General features: G+C 38.8%; 2 protein-coding genes across 8 annotated transcripts in view; one reads left to right on the plus strand and one right to left on the minus strand.

The window, feature by feature from the left end:
- Positions 1-4,398: 4,398 nt before the first annotated feature.
- On the minus strand, positions 4,399-5,584 carry LOC136839834 (uncharacterized). Its single transcript, XM_067106163.1, has 2 exons — positions 5,199-5,584; positions 4,399-4,498 (listed from the first exon to the last, which is right to left on the minus strand). Exons 1-2 carry the CDS (start codon positions 5,582-5,584, stop codon positions 4,399-4,401), a joined length of 486 nt encoding a protein of 161 aa, XP_066962264.1.
- A 4,213-nt stretch (positions 5,585-9,797) lies between these two features.
- Positions 9,798-27,602, plus strand: part of LOC136839477 (cyclin-dependent kinase 17-like) — a 304,654-nt gene continuing 286,849 nt past the window's right edge. For 2 of the 7 annotated variants that reach the window (XM_067105569.1, XM_067105573.1), the window contains exons 1-2: positions 10,590-10,644; positions 24,809-25,824. In XM_067105569.1, the coding sequence (XP_066961670.1) occupies positions 25,704-25,824 (121 nt within the window). In that variant the 5' untranslated portion in view covers positions 10,590-10,644; positions 24,809-25,703. Of the gene's footprint in view, positions 9,891-10,406; positions 10,909-24,808; positions 25,825-27,602 lie in introns of those variants that run through there. The other 5 variants (XM_067105574.1, XM_067105571.1, XM_067105572.1 and 2 more) reach the window with 5 other exon arrangements.

Below are 27,602 nucleotides of genomic sequence, written 5' to 3' on the forward strand. Positions count from 1 at the left end.
TATGAAGTTGTATATGACTCGTGCCCTCGTTAGTCGTTACCATCTCCCGGAAACTTATGTTTTTTCTTCGTTTGCCTCAGTTTTTGTGGGCAAGGGTGTAAAACCAGTTACCTGGAGTGTTATTATTTTACAACGTGAATGTTTTCTACCCAAGTCTAGCATAGGCAAAGATGATAAAATTGCGTTCCTGAATAGAAGAAGGATAAATATTATCTATATTCTCGTGTAGGAAAGGGAATTCTTTGTGAGTTTGCAAAGTCAGTAAAAATCAACCAACTTGCTCGTTAACATTGTCAAATTTGCTTCGAGAGATCGCACAAAGTAGGAAAGAAAAATTATTTTCCGAAATATGTATCCATATTGCATAAATATCCTGACGTTTTGAACATATTTTTTTATATTGTTGTAGACAATACAACATATATTATGGTTAAAAAATTATGCCAAGCAATGTGGTTTACTTCAATCAAATTTGGTATTTGTCTCCATTAATTCAGGTTGCATATTTACAATGTTGGCCTGTCTATTTTAGATATTAAGGGAGAGTTATGTAAATGTTTTTTTTTACCATATGTATATATATATATATATATATATATATTATATATATATGTGTCAACATAAAATGGTTCCCTTTAATAGTGTGTGTCTAGAGAGAGAGAGAGAGAGAATAAGGGTAATTTATGCCCACGACGAGACCGGATATTGTTATAATGTTGGTAGCATAGAAGAGAAACTTCTTATCCTCTGACAATGGTCACTTATTTTCCTCTTCAGAAATTTTGAACTTGAAAAGTGCAATCTTTTCTTTTGCGTAACTGGAAACACAATATTTGAAAATCCGAAGGAAACTAGGTTTCATCTTGAGAAGAGGCACAAAGCCTCCTCTTAAAACTGGCCAGGTCGTATGAGTGAGGAAATGCCGTCTAAATTCGGTGTCCACCGAGACTTCCGGTCACTGAAATCGAACTGCAGTGCTATATGCTTGAGCTTTTACGCACCACGCTCAACCCACTCCTGACATGGCACATTCCTATGTCTTCATCTGCAACAAAGTCTTTCAAGTGCTTGCGGTTGTTTATTCTGCTTCTAAATACACTTTCAGCTTGAATGTTTATTAGACATTCATTCTGCGGTGATTATTGCAGTGTGGCTGAACCATAGCACTAAACTTTTTACATTATCGTGACGGTGCGGGAAAAAGTTTCGCTCCTCCATGATGCTAATATTTACATATCGATGTTCGGATGTTTTAGAATTTTCTCATATACGTTCAATGTTCCCTTAAAGTGAATTGCAATCATGAATAACGCAGATCTTTTTAAAATTAATTGACAATAGTTACAGAAATTAGTCGATGAAAATATCTGAGTTGTGGCAGCCGGTGTGGTGTCCTAGACCACAAGTAATCATGTTTCGAGTTTTGTTAATAGCTCACTTTCACTTATAATTTGCACCATAGGAGGCACTGCTGTCATTCTGTAGGAATTCCATAACCCTACCCCCGCACCACACCCCTAGGCCTACTAAACAGCAAGAGATTTTAGCAGTCCCCTAATCGTGTCGCCGGGAAAATCAGCCTTATTATTGATTTTCTGCTGTCGGAGACCATCTTATAGGCCTAAATTTCACGAACCGTACATTTTTTGCACATTGCTCTGAAGGTTCCTTGTTCTTGAGAGTAAGACGGTTGCTCAATCCACGGTCAAAAGGAACAGATAAGCCATCTTCAGATAACGGATTTTTGATCTTCAGGTAAACAGCTCTCCACCTTCAGATCATTACTCCATCTATCAGTGAAAAAAATTAAAATTTTTATCGAATTAAAGGTAAAGATCAATATATTGATCTGAATGCTGACCTACAGGAACCCTTTCCAATCACTGTATTTCATTTATTTCCAAAAGTAAAATTGTTCCATTAGTGAAATGAAACCTTTTAGGGGCGAGTGAGTGCGTGTGTACCCTAGGATAAGATAGGCTAATGAGCAAATGAGTTTTAGAGTAAAACTTCCAAATAAAGAGATTCTGTTAAAGTGAACATTGAACTGTCTGATGATTTATAAAATTCAAAGAATAATAAGATGCAGATTTGAATGATACAAAGAATGAAACGGCCAATATATTAAAACAAATAAGGGACGATTGAAACAGGAGTAAATAATGGAAAATTTCTCCCGCTGTGTCTTTCACAAAAAAAAAAAAAAAAAAAAGACGACCTTTTAACAATCATAGGGTTATCATTACTGGATTCCTATGGTTAATTTTGAGGTCCGACCCCAGCAACCACACATGTATTGGTCATACATGGATTCAGTACTGGACTTCCTGACTTTTGGACATTGACACAATGCTCCCTAAAATGGTCAGAAGCATTGGTCCAACTTATATCCGTTATCCGTTTGCGCACTGGGCCACTAATGGCACTGTACCAAAACATTCGATCCATAATCATCCCAATGCATGTATTGGAATGGTACTGGAACGATTATGTGCCACTTTACTGTATTGGGCAGATACTGACACGATTACCAGTATCCAATTTAGGTTTCATTATGGATTGCCATAATCAGTTTTAAATTGTTATCAGCTGTTTCTTCGATGCATGTACTGGATAAGGATTGGCACAAATAAGGGGATCCAATTTTATGCAATGGGTCAATAATGCAATAATGAATGATACCCAGTATGGGTTTCACAAAGGAATTCCAATGCATGACAGTTTCGGGTACCTATTCCAATGATAAAATCCACAATTCTGTTTTATGCATTAAATACCTATGTAAGCACAGGCAAAAGAATAAGAAAAACAGAAGCCTTTGACAGTTTGTTCAATGGTCTTCGACATCTGAAAGAACCCACTGGACGAACTGTTAGAAACTTAAATTTCCTTTTACTGGTATTATATATAGTTACATGCATAAAACATTATTTATATAGTTACATGCATAAAACATTATTTATATAGTTACATGCATAAAACATTATTTATATAGTTACATGCATAAAACATTATTTATATAGTTACATGCATAAAACATTATTTATATAGTTACATGCACAAAACATTATTTATATAGTTACACGCATGAAACATTATTTATGCAGTATAGTTACATGCATAAAACATTATTTATATAGTTACATGCACAAAACATTATTTATATAGTTACATGCATGAAACATTATTTATGCAATATAGTTACATGCATAAAACATTTATATAGTTACATGCATAAATCAGTTATATAGTTACATTCACAAAACATTTACATAATTACATGCATAAAACATTATTATATAGCTTATTTTCAAACTTTAGCTACTACAGGGTGATGTACCATAGACATAATACATTTCTTTCATATAATTTTGCTGGCAAAACTTTTACCCTTGTGCATCTGTATATTGCAATATTCACCTTCATGCAGTAAATTCATTTTGATCAAAATACTATGGTGGCAAGTATTAAAGAAGTTATTGTACAAAATTATTTTTAAATATAATTTAATAAACACTTTTATATAAACAAATATCAGTCAATAGGGAAAAGTTGTCCTTATTCTCCCAGGGGAACTAGACTGATGCTAATACTGTACTGTGATAAGTACTGTGGCTGCCATGCAAACAAAGCTTTTTTAATAAAAGTATTAACTCTTGTAAAAAAATAGATTTCTTGTACAATGTTCCTTCAGGATCACCACCAGAATTAAGGATAGTATACAAATACTCGTGAAAGATCACACCACACCAAATCCACAGTACTTTTAACACAACTACTTACCTTATACTGTATTACGTATAAACACCGCTTGGCACTCAACAAAACTCAACAAAAACAGTATACTGCTCCAAAGTCCGTTTTCCTAAAGCCGGCAAAATTGTTGAGGACAAACAAAGATTTTGGAATTTCTGTGAAATTCACAAGAAGTGACGTCACATAGGAACTAACACTGACATCTGTTGGGAAAGGAATGAACTATCAAAACAGAACAGGAATTACAAATGATTGAAAAGTCGTTTTTTTAGGTAAATTTTTTTATGTTTTCATATAAATATCCAGATGTTCTTAATATACTGTATGTTCCAAGTACCCACAACTTATGGCCAGATATAGTGAAACTTGTTTCATAAGGAAACATGAAAACTAAACCTACATCAACCATCAATATTTTCTCCTGAGGTTCATTAACTAATATCTTAAAAGCTGTACCTTTAAAATAGATCATTATTTTTCATCAATTTTTACTTGCACATTAGCAACATCCTGCTAAAAATGAGAATACAAAAGGAATACAATGAATGCTTTTAATGATATGCTCACCAGAATTTAAACTGTTGCAAAATCTCGATGTTCATCTATAATTTGACTGATGCTAGCAAATTTGAACCATTGCACTCACTTCCCAAACACTACATCACCAAAGGGTCTCATAAACCAGCACTGAGTAGCCACTAACACTTTCTTCTGAGGAGTAAAGATGATCCAATACAGTATCCTGAAACAAAAGAAGAAAAGCCTTAATTTGTTGTGCTCTCCGGGTGTCCATTAAAGTAGGCATTTGCCATCATAACGCACCATTACTGTCTTAAATATAAAAAAATATTTGAGTTTTACTTTAATTAAGCAAAAATATTTAATAATCAATATCAAAACACTGTGCCAATTAACAAAATTTGATTGAACTAAGTTTACTGACTATAAAAAAATTAACGCTTTAGAGAATTAGCTCCCTGAAACATAACTTGTTTTGAAGAAATATATCAAATTTATCATTTACTGCTGCCATATTGGCATAAATTTTAACCATTCCATTCATTCTCTAAGGACTTTACCATGGGTGAAATCTGACTGAAAACATATTGTTGGAGAAACTACCCAAAAACAATTAATACCCAATTCACAGAGGACAACACATGCCCCTAAACCACTTTCATACATATAAATACCATCTGTGAGACGACAGAATTTCTTATAACCTACACTATTCTGTCATTAAACATATAACGTGGATTATCAACTACATTAGCATCCTGAACTCCTTTCACTTCTCAGTTGATGTTACTTTATTAAAGTATTTGTTTACAAGAACACATTTGAAATTCTGTCACATTTAAGTAACTCAGGCATTCGTTATGGAATAAATTTCATTCCTTACGAAATGACAAGAATTTATGGCTAAAAGTTGATAAACTAACACTGCAGTGGCGTCATCTCCAACGAAGAAATGGTCGACTGGGGGTTTATCTTCAGTTTTGTTTGGCAGTCTTTCAGGGGTAGGCAGGTTGGCTTCATGTCGATCAAGCATTTTGCAAAGCTGTGTCTTGGCAAAGACACCACCATCAGACTCGGACACTATGGCACCTACATCCACGCACAGGAACTTGTACTCAGCGTCAACAACTCCCAGTAGAATTATAGAGCAGAACTTCTTATAATCAAAATAATGAGTTCCTCCAAAGGTTGGGTTCTGGAGGCGGATGTGTTTCCCATCTATTGCCCCAAGGGTGTGTGGGAAATTCCATCGTTGCTCAAACCCACGGGCTACCTCCTTCCATTGCTCTGGGGTGCTGGGTACCTGCATGACCTCATCTTCGTAGGCAGCCACAATGAACCTACAAGTCTCGGGCACAATACTGCTGATCGTGTTGGGAGCTACTCGGAATTGTTAAGGCAGGCTCTTGTAGGATTCTCCAGTTGCAAGGAAACGTAAGGTAATTGCAACACGCAGGCCTGGCTCAGTGGGTCTTCTCCAGAATGTGAGGGCCTTCTTTATGTAGGGCGTGACCCGTTCCACAATTTCATTGAATAGCTCCTCTGTAATCCTGGTAAAATTCCGGTACAGTTCTGGAGTTTCAGTTGCCAATTCTTGCATCAAGTTCTCATAATCTTTCTTCTCTCTTCTTTGTAAGTAAGGCCAGACCCAGCACCTTCTTGGTTTTCTTTTCTTCTTGCATTTTCGTTCCTCCAGGCACTTAACAATTCTTAACTGGGACAAGGTATTGTGGTAATCCAAAATACATTCTACTAATTCCGGATCATGCAGGTTCTCGGGTATGATGTTCAACAAATCCGTGTCCCCCACCTTCTTGATCTGTCTGCAGCTGCAACAAGAATGGTGAGTGCCAAGTTCACCTGGCATTTATATATGGTGGCATCCATGTGCACGACACATGACGCTGCCGTTGCGTTTGTCGGCACGGGACGTAACTAAATCGGGCATATATCGTCATGCCTTCACGGAAGTCGCCGTCCTGCCAAAACCGTTAAAAATTGGCGTGGCCTGAATTATCGGCGACTGGCGAGTACGACTACGCACGTTCATAATCTCATCTCAATGCGCGCACTCCTGTAATAAAAAAATTTGTTCATTATGTACGACGTCGTGGTGTCGTAATCAGCTGCTTTTTCCTTTTTTTTCTGAGGCCCAAGACCCGTGACTGATGCCAATCGGTCGCCAAACCCAGCCATTACTACAGTTGCGGTCTTGAATCGCCAATGTGTGACGCGGGCATTAGTACAAATGCTCAAGAGGGTTTTCTTCAATGTAGAGTTCATAACGTAACGCGATTGGCTGGATATGCATCTATACGTCTCTGTCCCTGTATTATTTTATAAGTTGCCAATACACGATATGAAATTGTAAGGTAAGGTAAGACAATACCGGGCTCCCCCTCCCCCCACCTCCATAGCTAATAAGGCAACATTGTAACCAGCAAACACCCCTAAGTTATGTTAGGTTGGTATTTTTAGATTTTTTTGTGGCCTATCTTTCCTAGCCATTTTTGCATGAAAAGCCCTAAATAGTTTTTCATGCAAAAATGGCTGGCTGGAGTCTTATTGGCAACTTATAAAATTTTACCTCTCTCCCTCCCCCTTCCCCATTTTTTCCTCAGAAGAACACCATTTTACCAAAAACTCCCCTATAACACTGCACATGTGCGGTAACATTTGAAGTGGCCACCATGCAAGAACAAAATATCATCCCCCTCTTCCCCTGGTCTACTACACCAGTAACCCCGCTTTCCCTAGGGGTGCCCTACCGTTTTGGATCATCCCTCTCTCCCCTTGGTCTAACCCCCAAAACCCCTTTTCGCTAGGGGTCCCCTACCTTGTTGGATGAAGTACTGAGGGTAATTATAGGTTAATTACAGATGACGGAAAAAAACTATAAATTGCTAATAAGCAACCAAAATACTATAGAAAACGTCGATTTCCAAGGTAATATCCAATGGCAAGCTTTTACATAGCCTACTAATAGTTCTACCCAGGATTAATAGAGTACTCTATTAATCCTGGTTCTACCAATGAATCTTACCAAAGACAAAGTGATCGCTGCATATTCAGCTACCAACATCTGGTTCCAAATTAACTCTTTCTATTGTTGACCCCACTTCTTCCGCCTTTCTAGATCTTATTTTGGAAATCGGAATTTCTTTTGCATGTCTCGGATACGGATACGCGTCGGTTTTTGCAACCATGGGCACAGCGATCTTCGATTAAATGCACCGCGCTATTCATCTTCACGTCCAGTTGGCACCTAGTTATGATATTTTTCCTGTGTAACGGCACATCCGAACATACACGATTGCTAAAAGCACACAACTATTACCAATGTTCAACTAGTAATATATAAACATATATCCAGGGTGTAACACGAGTTTATGCAAATATTTTGGAAAATGAAAGGAAAAGTAATTCTGAGCAGAAAATGTTCTATTAACATGCATTTTAAGGCTTCGTTTGTCGGTGGGAGGAATTTTAAAATAACCGTTATCAGTTTGTAAATGGAATGCGCAGCAGCCTGGGATGTTGGCGGGGGACGGTGAAGTGAATAAGGCAAGTGGATTGCTAGCCTTTTAATTATGATTCTTTTTCTTGCAGGTAATTTAATTAGCTTACAACGGTGCCGTATGGCTTTATGTATCGAGTAAGTAGTGTAAATGTTGCTGGGCAACATTCATTTGCGATCGTTGAATGCTCGGGCGTCACGGAATTGTTGAATCAGGAGTCATGACAGCCTATGCCTATGATTGGTGTCTGATGAATACTTTAAGAGAGGGAGAGATTTTTAAAAAATATATTTTAAATCTTTTATAGGTATCTAATGAATAAACCTATCTTTGATGGAGGGGACATTCAATTAGCCTTACTTTTTTTATCGGTGTCCAATGAATACAACTGATAGGGAGGGAGAGGGATTCAATGATGTATACACTTTTTTTTGTTCAAAACTAAATAATATATTGGATTGAAAGGTATTTTATTCACATCAGCCCAATTGCTCCATCCTTCTTCGCCACCGCTCCCCCGCCCCCCTCCCACCACAACATCCCAGGCTACGTCGACTTCTCGTTACCAACCTCCATCCCCTGAAAGCAGCGCTGATAACGGTTATTTTAAAATTCCCCCCACCGACAAACGAAGCCTCAAAATGCAAATGTTTATAGAACATTTTCTGCCCAGGATTACTTTCTCTTTCATTTCCCAAAATATTTGCATAAACTCGTGTTACACCCTGTATATACATCATATATATATATATATATATATATATATATATATATATATATATATATATATATATATATATATATATATATATATATATATATATATATATATTAGTAATAATGTGTATTTTAGATGGTTATCAATAATTGTCGTCACTATGATATTCAGTTTTTCTGCTGATATGCAAACATTTTTATGAAGTCGGTTCAAAAGATGCAACTGTATTCTTTATGAATCGAAACCACAGTTGGATATCCAACATTGGAAAAGAGGTAATCAAACCAAACTTGGATATCCAGTGTTATCCAGCACTGAAAATGAAGTATTGTTTCGATAATGGTCCAATTCAATGATTCCATTATCCGTCAGTAGGCTATAGTCGGGTTTCCTCAATAATCCAGAATTGGCCCAATATATCTGTGTTTTCTGGGGTCCGTATTGTTGCCGAGTAAAAAATAAATAAATAAATAAATTGCAGCTCATACACGGATTTAATCAGTACATAACAATTATGACTTCCTTAAGAGTCTCGCTCTCAGCGGTAGATACCGAGTGGATGTCAAGGTTAGGACTCGTTTTCGAAGAGGCCGTAGTTCTACCTCGGAACTTGTGATGCTGTCTGTCAAACTGTTCCTTTATTTTCTCGTATTATTTGAAGTTAGTTCTGCTAAAAGGATTAGGATTGCCGCTCTATAGGAATGAGTTGATTTATTGGCACCGTGAACACGCTCTTCACAACTGGCAAGGGTTCTTCAATACAGATTACAGAGAGAGAGAGAGAGAGAGAGAGAGAGACTATTAAAGTGAACAATATCAATGTAATGTTGGCAACCAGGACAGAGATACAGCTTATCGCTGACAGTTTATAGGCCTGTACATGAATTTGAAAATCAGAGTATGGTCAGAACTTCCTTGGAGAAAGGTCAGATAGCTGAAAATCTAAGAAAGTAGATAAAGGTCTCCAAAGTCTAACACTCCTATATCCCGCAAAACAAGTCTGGTACTGGTGTGCTTACAATAACACTGCAAATGTTGCAATCATAATTCGTTACCAGCGCACATGCTGGCAGGCAGTGGTATTTGAATGATTTATACTCCTTTTAGCATTCCTAAACAAATACTCATAATACGTACGCAACAAAGGAACAAACGCTCACACGTGCATGTTTCGAGACAAAGAAGTTATCCATTATAACCTGGGTAAAGTGTAGCAAGTCTGGGTATCACATTGCCGAATAATGTCTGAGGACATTCTAGTAAACTTGATATTTATGTAAACAATTCTTCTTCTTACCGTCGGAGTATGGCGCGCAAATTACTCCTCCTACTCTCTTGTGACTCAACATGTCTTCATCTGTGTACTCTGTCCATTACAAGTAATAAACTTCTTACCATTTTTGGCGAGTAGTGTGATCACTGTCGCTGAATTACTTTCTCTTTGGTATTCGTTTCATTCCCGAAGGATTTTGCGAGCCCTCCTACCCCTGCCACGGTCACCATGTGAGGGCACAGTTTGCTAAGTTCTCAAATCATGCATCGAAGGTCTCGACCCCCGTTCCTGTTTTCTTTATTTTCTCTCCAGACTGAAAGAGAGAGTAAGACCGTTGTTGTTGGTGCCCTGCCTTGGTGCCCCGCCCCACTCCCGCAATGCCCCCAGATTATTGTAGACAGGTCAAATAAAACTAGCAGTCTTATTACCCCACCAGGCTACACGAATTTATACAGCCTTGACGAACGAACAGTCGCGTCATCTTGAATTTATTCGAAATTTCAGATCAATTTTAATAGCTTTAATAGAAATATCGAAGGAGGATTTAGTTAAACCGAACTTATGAAAATGGATTAAGAACACAGCCATGCCATCCCATCCCCGACCTTTGTGGAGGGGGAGAGGAGGGCCTGTGTAGCGGGGAGGAGAAGTGATCGGAGAGGTAGGGGTTGGAGGTGGAGGACTTTGGGGAAGAAGGAGGACTAAGCTGACTCCTATGTAGTGTTCGGCGCCGGCAACAGGTGTCAGCACCGGCGCTGCTGCCACAGTCAACAAAAACAACCTGTTCTTTCGCTCCCATCCACTCTGTGTAAGTTGATTAAAAATGCCATAACGGCCTTCATGACCAGCGTTACGTTTGAGTAAGTCCAGGGGCACCACCGCCCGCTTCCCGAGGGCATCGCCGGTCACGTCCCGCTCAAGGGTACTTGGCGTTACTGAGTGTCAGTGAAAGTTTATGAAGTTGTGGACTGAGGCCTCTGCTCCTCCTTTCCTATATCCATTCGAGGGGCGTTATTCGAGGGCCGTCATGCCAAAGGTTGGCCCCATGACGAGAATTTGGGCGAGGGTGGGCGGCTTTGCCCCTTAAGATCCCCGAGAGGTACGTTTCAGGCGCGGCTCCCATGGTACGTCTGGGTAGGGTTAGGCGAAGAGTAGCCTGCAGATAGACGAGCCTATCAAACACCGTAGGGTATCTCTGGTCAAGGGACACTTTTTGAGAGTCGAAAATAGGGCCAAATTCTTGCCCCTACGCATTTTGGGGTATGGAGGAACTTACCAGAACGGCCTGGCAATCGTGCAACTGTAGAGCTATCATGGATACCATAACTTTCTGTAGCCTAGCCTGCCCTGCATAAAGAAGGTCAAGGTCATCAGTGGGCTTGGGATTAGGAAATAGATGTCGAAGGTGCCGATGTGATTCCCTAGGCTAACCGTTGTTATCAGGCAGTGTTGGAGCAAGTGTAGAGTGAGGGGTCAGGGATATGGACAGAGTGTAGAATGACAGGAACAAGTTCTTCAGACGAAAACAAACCTAACTTGACCTTACCTTCCTAACATCACTTATGGCACTGGGCCCTGACCTAACCTTGGGTCTTCTTCCCCCGCCCATGGACCTCCCCAAATAACACTAAATATGGGAAAGGCCTGATCCCATCATTCTGCAAACTACCCCAGGCTACTGTAGTTGGTAGTCTATTTTAAAGGGAATATGACCGAACTAGATTTAACTTTACTTAAGCTGACCTTGGACACCTTGCTATAACCTGGCCCCAGGTCACCTTTGCCCCCTCAAGTAAATCATGACCCACCGTTCGTTTTGGCAATGGTACTAATCATTGTAAGGTGTCAATGTCGTCACCTAAGTGGATGTCTAGCCTAGAGCAAACTTATGGCTTTGAAATAGGCTATAATGCAACATTTAAGAACATTAAAATTTGACTTTGTCAACTAAGTTACCAAGTGAAACAGTCTAGGCCAGGATGTAGCCTAATAAGACAGAATAGTCTGATTGGGTATTTACTTTGGATAGGCTGTCATTGAATTTGTGGGGTTGGCCTTGGTTATCATATGCTGCTTATGTTAACAGCAGGTTCATTTACACTTTGGGATATACTGTGCTCAGTTTTATAAATTTGTATTCTTTAAGTGCTTTCTGAAACTGTGACATTTATAAACATGGAAAATAGACTAATAACAAACCATCTTGAATTTTTTATGTAAAAGCTCTTAACATGGCCTTGGACTATGTTGAGACTTTCTGAATAAGTTGCAAGTTGGCTGTCTTCTTGGTGGTCAGGAATTTTGCATTGTGATTATATTAAAACTCAAAGTAAACCAAATTTACCTTGGAAAGGTTTTGAACTCTATCCCTACTGTATGTCCAGTCTATCTTAGACATTATAAATACAAAATTGGGCATACATTGCATTATAATCATGTATTCCTTATTTTTATAATCCTCAACCTCCTTGTCACCATAACTGTTATTGTCAATATGTAATTTTCTATCATTTGTATTGGTTTATTTATCATCATGTCATGTATTGTCCTGAGTGTCCACATCACTACAAAAAAATTATCATAAACATGCCCGACTACCATTTTCATCAAGGGAAGAATGGCTATCTTTACTACCGTGTTTTTTACTTTTTTTCAGTTTCTCCTTTAACTCCCTTCATTGCACTAAATTTGCTCTGAGTTTGTAAGTACAGTAAGCCCCCATATTCTCGTTTTCATGGTTTGCGGACTCACGCATTCGCGGGTTTCTCTGTGGAACATATCTAGCCATCATTCGCTGAAAATTCGCCCATTTGCGGTATTTTTCACTGAGAAATATTCACTAATTACTGTATTTTCATATAATTTTCAGGAATAAATGCACTTTTTATGATAAAACTATTAAAAAACTCAGGTATATGCATGTTTACAGGGTTTTTCTGTGTTTAAACTATCAAAATGGGCAGTTGTAAGTGTTTTTAGAGGGGTTTTAAGTGTTCACGGATTTTAGCTATTTGCGGGGGGCTGTGGGACGCATCCCCCGCGAATACGGGGGGTTCACTGTACCATAACTTTAAACACAACAGACAGAATGAAAAAGAAATTAGTAACAGTTTCTGATGCAAAAATTCACTTAAACTCCTGAAAAATGTAGCAATAGGACTATTTTTGACAAAAAGATCTGATCAACATCAACAGAACAATTTGTATCGACAAGTCCAAGTCTGTTTGATTATTTAAATTATCATTAACAGTTAATTCTTATGTTTATGACATTAGATTTAAGTGTTGTAAGTTCTTTTTTTTTTTTTTTTTTTTTAGATTTTGTGGCTTTATTCATTTTATATTATAATTTTATTTAGTTTTATGTATAGTAAGACAAAAGTAGTTTTCATAGACCTTTCATCATAATTTTCAGCCAAATGATTTTGTTTTTACCTGAAAAGTTTCAGCATGTTGTGTTCTCCATAGTTGTTGTACCACTGTTACTTCTATAGATGTAAGTCTTACAGTCATCAACAATAGATCATATTTTTAGGGTCTCTCATGTTATCACTTCATACAGTGGACAGATTGTAACTGTATTGTATTGACGGCAAAGATGCAAAGCCCTGACACACTTCATGAGGCAGGGTACAGTTGCGGCCAGGGGCTTTCATGAAAGCATAAGCAGCTGACGTTTAGCCATCTATTTCAATTTGTGTCGACCATGAACATAAGTGTAGAAATTAGCTGTTAATTTTGTCACTTCATTCACTGCTGCTGCTTGTGCTCTTATTTACCTTGTAGGAGGTGCTTAGTCACTTTTGCTATGTTATGATTATTTGGTGATATAAAACCTATAAATTATAAGAGAGAAGCTGTGCAATAAGAAATGAAGGCTAATAAAGGCTTTAAATTGTAAGAGAGAAGCTTTGCAATAAGAAATGAGGCTGTTTATTTTGCATGCAGTATTATATACTGTTTAGGGAAATTGTCAAATATGATTCATTCATTTGCATCTGACATTTTCTTCCCTCTTTCTGGGTAGATCAAAATACTGGACATATTTAAGGATATGCAGTGAAGCTAGAAGAATTCATCTGTAATTTGGGACCAAAGTTGTCATAATTTGAAATGGTTTATTTTTGAGCCAAAAATAAACCATCAGTGTTAATTGTTAAGAGGTTCTGTAAGAGATACAAACTATGATTTATCCTTTTGTACAAGTTCTCACTAAGTGCAGATATCTTATTTTGTTTTTCCTGTCCATAGGACTGAACACAGTTGTGCTGTTCAGTGGGTAATGGTTCGAGGGACATCCCTAACCCTAGGCAATTACTGTATTGTTAATGCTGTCTTAACTGCTGTATACATAAACTTTTCTCGTAAAACTTAATACTGAATTTACAACAGTTACACAAGAAATAGAATGACCTATCCAGTGCTATTTGCTGATAGCTATTTCTGCTGTCAACCTTCTTTCTTAATTTTTTATTTAATTCTTGAGCAGCAGTTAGAGCTTTGTACATAACATTTTTGCTTGGGGTGGTAAACCCAGTTTTGCAACCACCATGTACAGTACTGCCATGGAGTTGAGAATTGAATTAACATAATGAGGAGTAGAAGCATAAGGAGCAATTTTAAATCATAGATTTGAGTCTGATCATAAAGCAGGGATAAGTCTTAGTGCTTCTTGCAGCCTCCTGAGTTCTGTATTTGAGGTAAGATGTTCATTTCTTGCTCTGAGAGTGTGTGCAAGAAATTCTTGAGGCTTAGAACTATGTCATTTCTTATAACTAACTTACCAAGTAATTACATAGCTATAGTTCTAACTCGAGCGGCAACCATTATTTAAAAAATCGCGGTAGCTAGCACTTTGATAGTTTAGTGTAGGTGACAAGCCCCGCCCACCAACGGGAGTACTGGAAACGACTTAGCAGAAAACCTCATTCTGTTTCTGTCGGCTCTTGAGTAGTTTTGGGGGTTTGCTGCAGCTTTTGTTTACTGATTTTCGGTTGTATGGCTGGATTTCAGTGAAGTATCATTTAGCCTTCAAGCTTTAATAGCTGTCAGGAACTTTTTTTCTAGTTCTTTGGTTATTATTATGTCTGATTCAAGTTCAGCTATTTTCACTATTGTAGCGAAAGTTGCAAACCAGATTATCATACAATTTGCGGTAAATGTAGGGGCATAAATAAAGTAGGTAGAAAACTTGTGCTAAATGTTATGGTTAGCAAGAGTAGAAGGTACTTAATGTCAACTAGACAAGTTAGAGAGGAATAGAAAGGAAAGTGGCCTCTAGAGCCAAGAAATGAGCTTCCCTTAGCCTAGAATTCTACCCTAGCCTAGGTTAGAAGATAGCTCTGCTATTCCTTCTTCCCCCATTCCTGCCCTTTTTCTCTTGCTTCTAACCATCCTACTTTTAATCCACCTACTCCCACGCCTGGCTCCCTTGCTTCTGACTTCCCATAGCCCTTTGTTGGCCGAGTTGGTTGAGCTTCAGACCGTCATTCGATGGGCCGGAGTTCGATTCCCGCCGCCGGCTGATGAAGAGTTAGAGGAATTTATTTCTGGTGATAGAAATTCATTTCTCGCTATAATGTGGTTCGGATTCCACAATAAGCTGTAGGTCCCGTTGCTAAGTAACCAATTGGTTCTTAGCCACGTAAAATAAGTGTAATCCTTTGGGCCAGCCCTAGGAGAGCTGTTAATCAGCTCAGTGGTCTGGTAAAACTAAGCTATACTTACTTTACTGACTTCCCATTGCCAGTCTTGAGTCTAGGTTTAACAAGAAATGAACCTAGTAGTGATTAGATTTTAACAAGAAATTAACTTAGTAGTGATACAGTGAAGCATACTCCCCTAAGCCTGGGAGGAGTCATACTGTAGGCCAAGGAAAGTCGGTGAGGTTTGCCCATGAGTAGTTGCCCCCACAGGCAAACCTGTTGCACGTTACCAGGTATCGGCAGACAGCCACTGGAAAGACGTCTTGACAGGAGAAAGTGTTGTGAGAGTGGAGGAGGTGGCTGCTCATCCCACCAATTCTCCTGGACACAGGTCCCTGTCATACTCCCCTAAACCTGGGAGGAGTCATACTGGAGGTCCAAGGGAGGTCAGTGGGGTTTGCCCACTGGTAGTCGCCCTCTCAGTCGAGCCTGTTGATCGATCCCGGGCTTCGACGGACAGCTGTTGGAAAGGCGTCTCTGTGGGTGTGCGTCAGTTGTTGTCCGACTCTCAAGACTCCAGCCTGGACTTGGAAGTGCTGCAAGCACTTTCTAGATTCGTCTCATCCATTGAAGAGTCAAGCAGGCAATGCTGGCTGCTCTTCTCTGATGCCCAGTTAGCAGTTTAAGGAGCCGGGTGCAGTTCTCAACCTTCCTGCGGCACATAAAACATTCCGGATTATTTCTCTCCTGAGCGTACTTCTTTTGGGCGTCAGTATTTGGCGCCAAGTGCCCAACAATCCCTCGCAGATGCCCATGGTCTTTGTTCAAGCACCCATCTCTTCACAAGTGCCCGACACCAGCTCCTGAGCATCCGCCGCCAGTATCTGAGCGCCTGGTGCCAGCTCTTGAGCGCTCAGTGGGTTGCCAAGTGCCTGATGTCAGCTCCTGAGCACCCAGCGCCAACTCTTCAGTATCAGTCTCCTGCTCGGAGCGCCAAGTGCCCGTTTCTTGCCGTGGGTCACCTAGCCTATGCAGCTCTCCTTCTGTATTTGTGGGCGAGATTTCGTACCCTTTTTTGGCTCCTGCTAGCCCCAGTCTTGCCTACCTCAACCTTCCTGATGAGGAGCCATCTAGATGACAGACCTAGGCTCCCCACAGTGTGCTTTCCTTATCTTCTAGAAAGGCACTCAAGGAGATTGAAGTTTGGTTTTCTGCTAAGAGGGAGCAAGGTAAAGCTTCCTTCTTTTTTCCTCCCTCGCGCTTAATCCGTAGGAAGTTTCTTTTCCTACACCACCGGGGAAGCTCCTTTTTCCCAACGCTTGGCATTTTTGTTGGTGAAAATTTTGTGTTTCTAAGATGGTCTCTCCTCTCCAGTAACATCCCTTTCTAGGAGTAAACCCTAGTCCAGTCTAGGACCCACTCCAATGTCTGCATCTCGACCAGGAAGTTTCCAGAATGTGGTCTCCAGAAGAACATAACCTTCACATCAACATTAGAGAGCTGAAAGCTATTCACTTAGAGCTTCAGTGCTTCTCGACTTTTTCTCTCTGCCAGACAGCAAGAGACCTTCTGCTGGGGACAGTTTAAATCAAGTGAGTCTAGTCACCCAATTTTTTCAGGGCAAACTAAATTCTGATGGATGAGCTGAGCTGTCAAATAGTATGTTCTTCCCACCGAGTGGACCTTGGATCCCCTGGTCTATTGGAATCTCTGATACTATGGGGCAGGCTGACATTGGACCTGTTTGCCACCTCAAGGAACCATTGCCTTCCTCTTTTTTGTTCTCAGGCCCCAGACCTTCTAGCATGGGTAACAGATGCCATGTCGCAAGATTGGTCCCACTTGGAACAAGAGCTATCAAGAGGAGCTCAAGTCCTTGCCCAAGAAATGAGGAAGAAGTCTTCTGTGCACAAGTGGGAACCAGACTTCTTGAGTTTTGGGAGAAGTGGAGTATCAGAGGGACAGAATAGTGGATTGTCAAGGTTCTGAGAGAGGGCTTCTCTAGTCAGTCCTTTCACCCATTCACCAGGGTGATTGGATGATAACCTTGGATATGCAGGACGCATGCTTCCACTTTCCCTTCCATCTGGACTCCAGGAAGTATCAAAGGTTCGTCTTCCAGGATACTCTCAGGCGCCCCACGTCAGTGCCTAAACGCCTTTCTCCTGGGAGCGCGTGGCACCACCCGAGCCCCCAGCTCCAACTAAATCTCCAGTTTCGGGCTCTTTGCTTCGGCCTCTCTACAGCACCTCAAGTTTCACTCGAGTCCTCAGTCCTCTAGCAAGTGACTTCATTTAATAGGCATTAATGTCAGTCTATATTTGGATGACTTAAATCTTCGATCTCCTGTGAAGAAAAATGCACAAAGGGCTTGTACATCTCCTCTCTCTCAGGAACTGGGAATAATCATCTCTTTCAGAAGTCCCAGTTGGACACGTCGCAAGAGTTCCTCTATTTGGGAATGAGTCTCAACTCTGGAACTTTTCGGGTTTTTCCGTTTGCCAAGAGAATCACCAGCTGCTTCAGACAGTCCACAAGTTCCTAGCCCCTCTGTCTTGCTCGGCCCATCAGTGGATGAGCCTACTGGAGACTGTCGTCCGTCAAGATGTTTGTCAGGTTAGGCAACTTCTCATGAGAAGTTTTGCAATTCTTCCTCTAGTCCACCTGGGACAGGGAAACACAGCCGGACACCTACGCATTTCCCATAAACCCGGCAATCAAGTTGGACCGGCATGGTGGCGGTCCTAGCGTAGACTTTCAGAAGGAAAGCCTTTCATCCTCTAACCCCAAACTTACACGTCTCTTAAGACTCCTTGGTTCTAGGTTGAGGAGTCCTCTTGGGCTACGCCTTTCTGCCATCAACATGGTCAGGGAAGTGCTGAACAAGTCTTAGGGAATTCGTTGATTCTCACAGCCTCTTTTTGGCCCATGAAAGAATGGTTCCAGGACCTACTATGGTTGTGGGTGCTTTCCGAGATTTCTTCCCCTAAAGACCGTGTCTACTCAGACAACCTCACTTTAAGAGAAACCAAAGGGTTGTCCGTTCTTGTCCTGACAGGCTTCAGACTGTCCGGAAGCTTGTCAGAGCATAAGAGTTTTCAAGATATGCTGCAGAGCTATTACAAGATGCAGGCGTTAACTTACTAGCCGCATCTTCCAGGCTAAGTGGGCGATTTTCCGAAGCTGGTGTCTCAGACTCAACATCTCTTCTTCGAGACGTCTGTGACCCAATTGCGGATTTCCTTCTTTATCAAGGATCTAATAATCTCTTGTCCTCCAAAGTTAGGGGGTTTTGATACGTCTAAGCAGGAAAGGAAGATTCGGTCTCCTGGAACCTGAACGTAATGGTGAAGTGGCTGACAGGTCCCGCTTTTCAACCCCTTCGTTCCTCTTCTTGGAGAAATCTTACTCAGAAGACTCTCGATCTTGTGACCTTGGCTACCGCTAACATATTAGCGAGCTGCAAGACATCTATAAAGGGTATATTTTTTCACAAGATGCAGTTTTCTTCTTTACCCTTGGATTTTTAGCCAAGAATGAGGACCCTTCCAAGCTCTGGCCCTATCCTTTCCTCATTAAGACCTTAATGGATACCTTGGCTCTGAGGAAGAAGAGAGAGTTCTTTGTCCTGCTAGGGCTTCAAGGTATTACCTCAGTAGGACCGAGAAGATCAGAGGACCATCCAGTAACCTCTGGTGCTCTGTCAAGAACCTGTCTTGCCCTCCGACTAACATCGCATTGTCCTTTTTCATCAGATACCTAATTTATGAGGCACACTCTCATATTCAGGAGGGCATTTTGCCTACATTTACAGTGAAAGCTCATGACGTCAGGACAGTTTCTACCTTATTAGCTTTCAGGCACATGTTTCACTCACTTCCATTCTGCAGACGGCCTACTGGAAGTGTGATCTGATCTACCCGTCTCATTATTTGAAAAAAGTTGAAACAGTGTTTGCAAATTGCAGTACCTTGGGCACATTATCAGTGGTTGGCATGGTATTGGGTGAGGAAGCATAGGAATCTCTCTTTTCTCCTACTATCTCTTCACCTTAAAGTAGGATGTCGAATTTTTGGGAGCCAGGGGGTACAGTGTACCTGGAGTACCCACCAGTCTCAGTGGATGGGTTGTGGTGTTTTCAGTGTAGGTGAAAGCATTGTCTGGTTGTTTTTATTGTGGAACTGCGCCAGGTCAAGGGTACTTATGGATGCTTTGCTAGCCATCGGATATATCCTTCACTGAAAAGCTCCCACCTAAGTAGAGGTGCTCCACAGCTCTACCACCATACCACTACAGGTTAAGATGAGCACCAGCCAGAGGCTGTAATTACCTGCAGTAGCTCTCTAACCAAGTAAGGAAATGACAATTAGTGTCTTCAGTGCTAGCAACTTTTCTCTTTGAAAGCCATTACCATAACTTAATGTTTTGGAGTAGAATATGTCCATGCATCCCACTTCCTGTCAATGAGGGATTAAGCTATGTAATAGCTTGGTAAGTTACTTATATGAAAATGTTATTTTCAAGATAAGTTTCATATATACTTACCAAATAATTAAGTTTCATATGTACTTACCACCTCCTCACCTCTCATGGACATAAGGGCACAAACAGAATGAGGTTTTCTGCTAAGTCATTTCCAGTACTCCCATTGGTGGGCGGGGCTCGTCACCTACACTAGACTATCGAGGCGCTACCGTGATTTTTTAAATGAAGGCTGCCCCATAAGTTAGAACTATAGCTATGTAATTACTTGGTACGTATATATGAAACTTATTTTGATCATGAAAATAACATTTTTCCATTCAGAATCATTCAGGGTTGTCTTGTCATGATGTCCAAGGGATCTCTTATTCCATTTCACATGATGTTCAAACTCATGGTGTCAGTTCTTAGATTTCCATCTTAAGATACAGAGGTCTGTGGCCCTTCCTGTTTTTTAAACATTGTCTCAGCTTTTTAGTGAAATGTTGGCATGAGGTAGCACCACAGCAAAGCTCAAGACAGACTTTTGCATGCTTGTATTTAAGCATATCAGGGGGAAACACTGATAATTTTGTTTCCAGTAACATGTAGTTTTCAAATAATATGTCTTAAGGTTTAAGAATTCCACACCTTAAGGGTGAGTAGTATTATCTCATTGAGGCATGTTACCTGTATTTGAATATAAAATCAATAAGATGCAGTAATTAGGGTAACTAAGGGGAATGTGAGTTTTAAAAGCCTTACCACATAAATTCTAAACTTGTTGATTACTGCATATGGAGTTAGGATAGTAAGGTTCAGAAGTCAGAGGAAACTGGGACACTGTTCCATGCAGCTTATTTGGTTATTTTGATTTCAATATTTTAAGATGAGTGGGTTTCTTTTAACTTAAGATTGGATTGGAAGCAAGTTATTCATTAGTGGGATGGGTTTCATTTCTCTGAATAATGGTTACAGTCATTTAATTGTGCGTTAATGGAAGATCCCATACCAATATAATACAGTATCAGAATTTCTTTTGTTCTTCTTTCATACTTTTCTCTTTATGTCTGACATTCCTTCACTGCCAGGGCTTCTTTCATAATTGAATCCATTGAGCTTGTAGTGTTCTGCATTTTTAATTAAAAGTTGCATCTTGGCTTATAATAATAATAATAATAACAGTTGTACAGTACTGTATTATTTACTACATTTTGCAGTTCTGTAGCGCTTCTCCTTATGGGGTAGGGAAGGGCTACCATTATTACGAGGCGTGATGTGAATAATTAATGTAAGGTAGCCAGTCACACATGTACATGCTGTTTTAATTGCATAATACTCTCCAAGGGTTGCCAATGTCATATGATGTTCTTGTGATTGTTATAAATGTATCATTGCACTGAAGAATTCACCATTGTAGAATGCATAAAAGGATAATTTACATCATGTATTATTGGCTGCAATGTTCAGATTGCTGAATCTGGTCTTTGGTTGTGCATAGAATGCTAAATATTTATTTGCATAAAAATGTTGGTGATGAGATAGAACTCTCAGAAAACAAATCATACATTGAATTTGTAGCAATATCCCTGTGCTGTAAATAAAAGTAGTCAATTACAAATTACCCAAAAAGTATGGCATACATATGTAGGCTACTCGCTTAAGAATTTTATAGAATTTTTGTTTAAATTTGTGTGCTTAATGGATAGTAGTTTCAGACAATGATCTTGAAGGATGAGGACTGTCCAGATAATAATGTCACCCATATGACTGCTTTGTTTACATCTTCCACTCAAGATGGTCAAAATAATACATGAGGTTGATTAATCAGAATGTGGGAGAATCCTGTGCTTTGGTTTTTTGAAATAATGGATGTGATTCATTTAAGGTAGATTGAACTTCAGATAGTAATTAACCAGTCAGGTTTGGTGTCATGTAATAGTAATTATATTGTAAAATGATCAATGTTGGTTTTGATTTCATATGATGTTGTTGTTGAAAGAGTCCCGTTTCATGTGCTGTTGGTGCCATATCTGTCCTGTGTTGATGTACCTTATTTTTGGTGGCCTTTGCATATCAGACCAGTTCCCATTTCCATATGAACTTACTGATGAGGAGCTTAAGGTGGTAGTGTCATTATCTCCTACTATTCTCTGTAGTCTTTTTACTTGCTTTTCATTAAATGCAGGTTTATACTGTGGTGTAGTTGTATGATTTTTTGTTGCAACTTATTCAACCTTAAACTGTGCAGCTTTAGATACTTCTTATCCAGTTGTGTGTCATCACAGTGTGTAAAGTGTCTGCTCTGTGCATCCATTTCTCTATCCTTGTTTTGCTGGTATGTCCCAGAAGTTATGTGGAAGTAGATGTAGCAAGAATTGTTTTCGTGATTTGACATAGAATGCCTTGGATGATTTAAGCAGACAGTGTAGGACAGGTCACTGTCCTGAAAATGCAAGAATTTTTTAATAAAAAGATGTACTTGGTATTTGGCATCAGTCGCCTCCACTATCACTAGACTTTTTTTCACATATGACTGTCATTTTTGTTGTTTGCCTTGGAAATGTTTTTGTAGGTCATTTTTGTTGTCTGCCCTGCAGTTGTTTTTACATGACTTGAGTAAGAAGCAGTTATTCATCCAGTTTTACTTCTGTGATCACAACCTCCTTCAAGCAGTAGAGAGAGTTTTATTAATTTGAAAGATTCAAGGTGAGGCTGAAATTATGAGGGCTTTATTCATTCTCATGGTAGTCAGGAGTGTGTTCATTGTTGGAGCCATGTCATTAATATAACAGGAAATGGCACTGGCCACCTGACCTCATACATCACTGTTTTTGGAATATATCTTGTCAGACTTTTGAATACAGAAGTCTCATAGACCTACAAAGAACTTTAGTGGGTGAAAAGATAAAATCATGTAGTGAAAATTTTTCTTGAAAAAGATAATCAAATCATTGCTACTGGTGTTGTGATAAACTTGAAATACATACAGGCCACGGTATGCTGTGATAGTAGCTAAAGATGAAAACCACTCTTAGAAAAAACCTTTTATATTGTAACCAAACAGTCTTCAAGTACTGGTAATTATTGGTGGGATGAAATTGGCGACTGGAGATAATACAAGTCTATTGTATCTTTCCTAAGTTGATGCTCTGTAAGTAATAGGTTTATATTTGTAATGGACACAAAATTCAAGATGATAATATTTTTTCTTTGATATTCTTTGTTTGAATTGGCCCTTCTTATCTCCTCAAGCTAGACCACATTTCTGGTCAGCATGCAGGGTCAAGAAATGATGGGTGAGATTGAGGTCCGTCTCACTGAGGAACCCAATTCTAAAGCCCCAATTAGTGCTTCAGTTATTTAGAGCAACTTGCCAGCCCTTTGTAAGATGACCAACCAGTCCTTTGTGTCTGCCAAACTAACAAATAGATTTGTCTGTTGTGACAAAATAGCCACCAACTTCACTGTGTGTATATATTCAAATTACTCGTATTAGGCTTCAATAAGACAGGATGGTTCAAATTCCAGATTCTTTAATATACATCGTACTACAGGCTCTCTGAGACATAGTCTCTGTCTTCAGGTACTGGTCTTAGAAAGCTTGTAAAACAATGTAAATTAAAGAATCTGGAATCTGAACCATCCTGTCTTATTAAAGACTACTACAAGTAATTTGGATGTGTATGTTACATTGGAGTTTAGGCTATACCTCTTGGTCTCCCCTCTTGGATTGATGTTGTAGTTTGCAAGTTCAGTGAGACCCTGAAGAATAATCTCATTGCACTGGGTCATTCCCTTCATATCACTACAACTGCACCAGCTAACAATTCAGCACTCAGGTGCTGTATTTTATGCTGGCTTCTTTCTTGTTAATTTAGGTTTGTATTCTTTGAAAATTAAAACTGGTTTGTTGTCTATAGAAAGTTGAAGCTGTTTGAAGAATTTTATTATCAAATTTCAGTAGAGATTTTTTTAACATACACCTCATTCTTTTATTTTTGAGGTTATTTAAAATCATGTTTTGTCTAAATTATTTTGAAGCCTCTTGCAAAATTCATATAACTGAAGAGGAAATTTCTTTACTTTACAGAATTATGATTACTTACTTTTTTTATACTTGTCATTGTGCTGTGTATCACTGCTAATTGTTAGCAATAGACACATGTTTATTGAAAGAAATGTCTTTCTATGTTTATTAAAATGTGTGTGTGGCACATTGCCATTGCATCAGTTCATTCATCATCAGCTATATTTTGGTTTTATTTTGCCGCTAACACCTCAGCTTTGCAGACTTTGTACTAGACTACTTAGCTACCATATTATGGTTTTTCTTATGCTATCATTTTTTATGTGATACATTTTTTGATAGAGTATATCTCTCTATACTAAAGGGTAGTTTAAGTCAGGAACTATGTGGAATCGCTGTTGACTGGAAGGTAGCTAGAAACAATTTGAAGTACAGGCTATAATATAGGGTTGCTGTTATTTATCGGACTTCATTACTTATCAGAAAGGCCAGTCCCCCAAAGCGTCTGGATTTTGCAATTGGAACTTAAGAAGTTTAAGCAAAGATGCAATGCATTACTGTACTACCCTAATGCAGTTCAATTTGTATTTTAATATTTTACTTACATTTTTATTTATTGATTTGTTAATAAGTTTTTCTAATAACTGATCTCTTCTTTCTATATTTCCCATTACTCTCTGTTACTAATTTCGAATGAACACCATATTCTTTGGAGTTTGAATTTCAGGTCAACGGCTCCTGTGGGCTTGTTCCATACGAATGGGGTTCATCTTCTGAAGAAGAATACTGTAATAATAATAATAATAATAAAATTGAGGTGTATTGTAGTTGCCCAGTAACCATTTCGTACTTTAGGGATGAAACTTCATTTTGGTCTTCTTTTTCCAGATGTGATGTGGCAGTGCAGTGGACCAAAATATCAAAAACAAACAGTGTTTGGGTACCATGCTCACTGGGGCTTACAGAACTTCGTTTGGCATTATGGTGTCCTGAAGATCTTGCGTAGTTAAACTTTTGGACGTATTAGATTGTGTTTAGTGTTTGTGTGTGTGTGTGTGCGTGTGCCATGTTCAATAGATAAAGGAAAAAGTTTGTTACTTGGAGGTCACATTAAAGAAATGTTATTTTAGAAGGGAAATTCGAATTATTTAAAAGATAATATATACAGTTTATCACTTATAGAACTGGAAAAGTTTAGAGGAAAGTACAGTACATATATATATCTAAATTTGAATACGCTTGACTTGTTGAATGAAAAATTTAATGCAAGACAGTTGTTAATCTTATTTTGCTCAAAATTTTTAATGTGAAAATACAAAACTCTGTTAAATGTGAAAGAAAACAAAAGGAGACATTTGATATATGTGCTTCCAACCAAAACACAAGTGCCTTATATAAGAGTGTTATTAATGTGTATGTTGTTGAAGCCTAGAACATTTTGTTAGGAGAGCAAATTTGTGTTGGACTTAGATAGAAATTATCAAAGACAAATTGTATATATTTTGTGACAAATGAAGTACTCTGTAGATATTTTTGTAGTTTGGAAAATCTTGTGATAATTGTGCCGTATAGTACTTAAAAAAAAAAGGAATGCCCGTCATTTAAGACAAGATTATAGTTAGCTGCTTACAACTGTTCGGAGAGAGATTTTTCGAAGCTGCCAAGCTTAGAAATGGCATTGGGACCAAGCGATGCAATGAAAGGCATTTAAACATAGTAAGCTAGATTTTCATATTTTGAATGAAACCTGTTTAGAGTTAGCACAAGTCTTTTGCTGATCAAGATGAGTCTTAAGCGTATTCGGCGCCGCCTCTCGCAAACCTTCACCAGGTTTCACGACGGGAGTTTGAACGAGTTGGCAGAACACCTCACCATTGACGAGAATGGTGGAATCAGAGAAAATGGTAAGTTACTTTTGGATGGAGATAATTATGTAATGAAGCTGTAGGTTATTGAATTATTGAAAATTCTCACCAGAATATATACCCTTCTACAAGGCATTTTCAAGAACTGGAAAATTGAAATTTCTATGTACTTTTAGCTCTGTAGTATTGTGTCAAGTTTTGCAGTGATTCATGTGACTTTTTTTTTTTTTTTTTCTCAGGTTTTATCTTCTCTGAGATTCATGCTTGCAACTTGTAGGAAAGTTTCAGTTGATAGCACTGTACTGTATTCTTATAATGGATGGATTGAAACCTTGTTTGTTTTGAGGTTAGAATGTAAGATAGTACAGTACAGTGTTTTGATTATCTGTTTGCAGCCATTTTCTCGACCCTCTTTATATTCAGGGTGATTTTGTTGCTGTTCTTGACAGAAATATGGATCAGATTAATGATTGGCATAGTCGATGGAGTATGAGGCCGAAAACATACACACTAGGACTGTTGATTAACTGACTTACGATTGCTGTCCCATTCCTGTGGTACTCGGTAATGATACTGAATATTTCATAACAGTGTTATCTTGTGCTTCAACCGTTCTTTTACTAAATACTAAATCTTGTTCAGTATCAGCTAATGCTGCTAGGTGAGTAGGTATTGTGGGAAATGCTCCCTGTAAGCACTGAGGTGTTGGTTTTACTGCAGTTCACATGCTTCAGATCTGTTGTTCTACTTTTGAAGTATTGTACATCTGTCAGAGTCTCAGCTGTTTCCAGCATCACAGAAATGCGTCCTGTTTGGCTGTCTTCCATTATTATTGCTTCTAGTGATTTTGCCTCAGAACTTGCTTTGCAGGGAGTTACCATCCACCGGCAATTGAGGGTCCATTGTGCCCCACTAATGTCGGAGGGTTCTTTCCTTAATTTACTGTAAAACTTCTGAATGACCCTTGTGATATTATCATTAGTATCAATGCTAACAAGTAGAAGGACTCTTAATGATAATTTGAAGCACCATGCATTATTTACATTTAATGGATCCATGCTCTCTCCCTCTCTCTCTCTCTCTTTTTCCACTTATGAGTACAGTATTCTGTTTCAAGGAAGGTCACTGTTCTTGTTACTAAATGTTTGTTGTTTCATGTGAATGCAAGGTCACATTTTAATAACAGTAATAAGTAACAGATGATGATGAATGTATAATTTTTATATTGGGCACTTGTAATATATTGAAGGTATATAATTATGGTTTTACTTTCTCCACTTAATATTACCATTTTCATGTAGCATTGTTGCTGCAATACTAATTTATTCATTTGGTGATCAAGAGAACAAGATATGGTGACTTTAGCTAAAAAAGTTTTTCATATTAACAACCAGAATTGAATCAAATTTGTAAATGCAAGCATTGAGAAAAAGCAGGAATTGCATAGCAGTATGGGAAAACTGTTAGTCAGATTGTGTTGCTATAAAAATTTTGTATTGCATTATGGCCACTAGCCATTTATTCCAACAAACTTAATTGACTTTCTTTGGAAAGACTTATGAGAGACTATTTCAGTGGCTGCAAGCATTTTTATCTTTGTAAAGGTGAAATTACGCCAGCGACAAACGCCATTTTTTTATGTAGTTAGTTAGTTATAAATGATTTGTTTAACCAGACCTCTGAACTCTTTTAGGGTTTTTCTCGGGCTGGGAAAAGAATGGGGGAAAGAGTACATAAAAAATTAAGTAAGTTTTGATATAGTTCATTTCACCTTACTATTCAGAGGTGGCATTTTAGATTTAATATATTTGAAAGAA

This window comes from Macrobrachium rosenbergii, chromosome 6 (genome assembly GCF_040412425.1).
Source record: "Macrobrachium rosenbergii isolate ZJJX-2024 chromosome 6, ASM4041242v1, whole genome shotgun sequence".
NCBI classification, from domain to species: Eukaryota; Metazoa; Arthropoda; class Malacostraca; order Decapoda; family Palaemonidae; genus Macrobrachium; species Macrobrachium rosenbergii.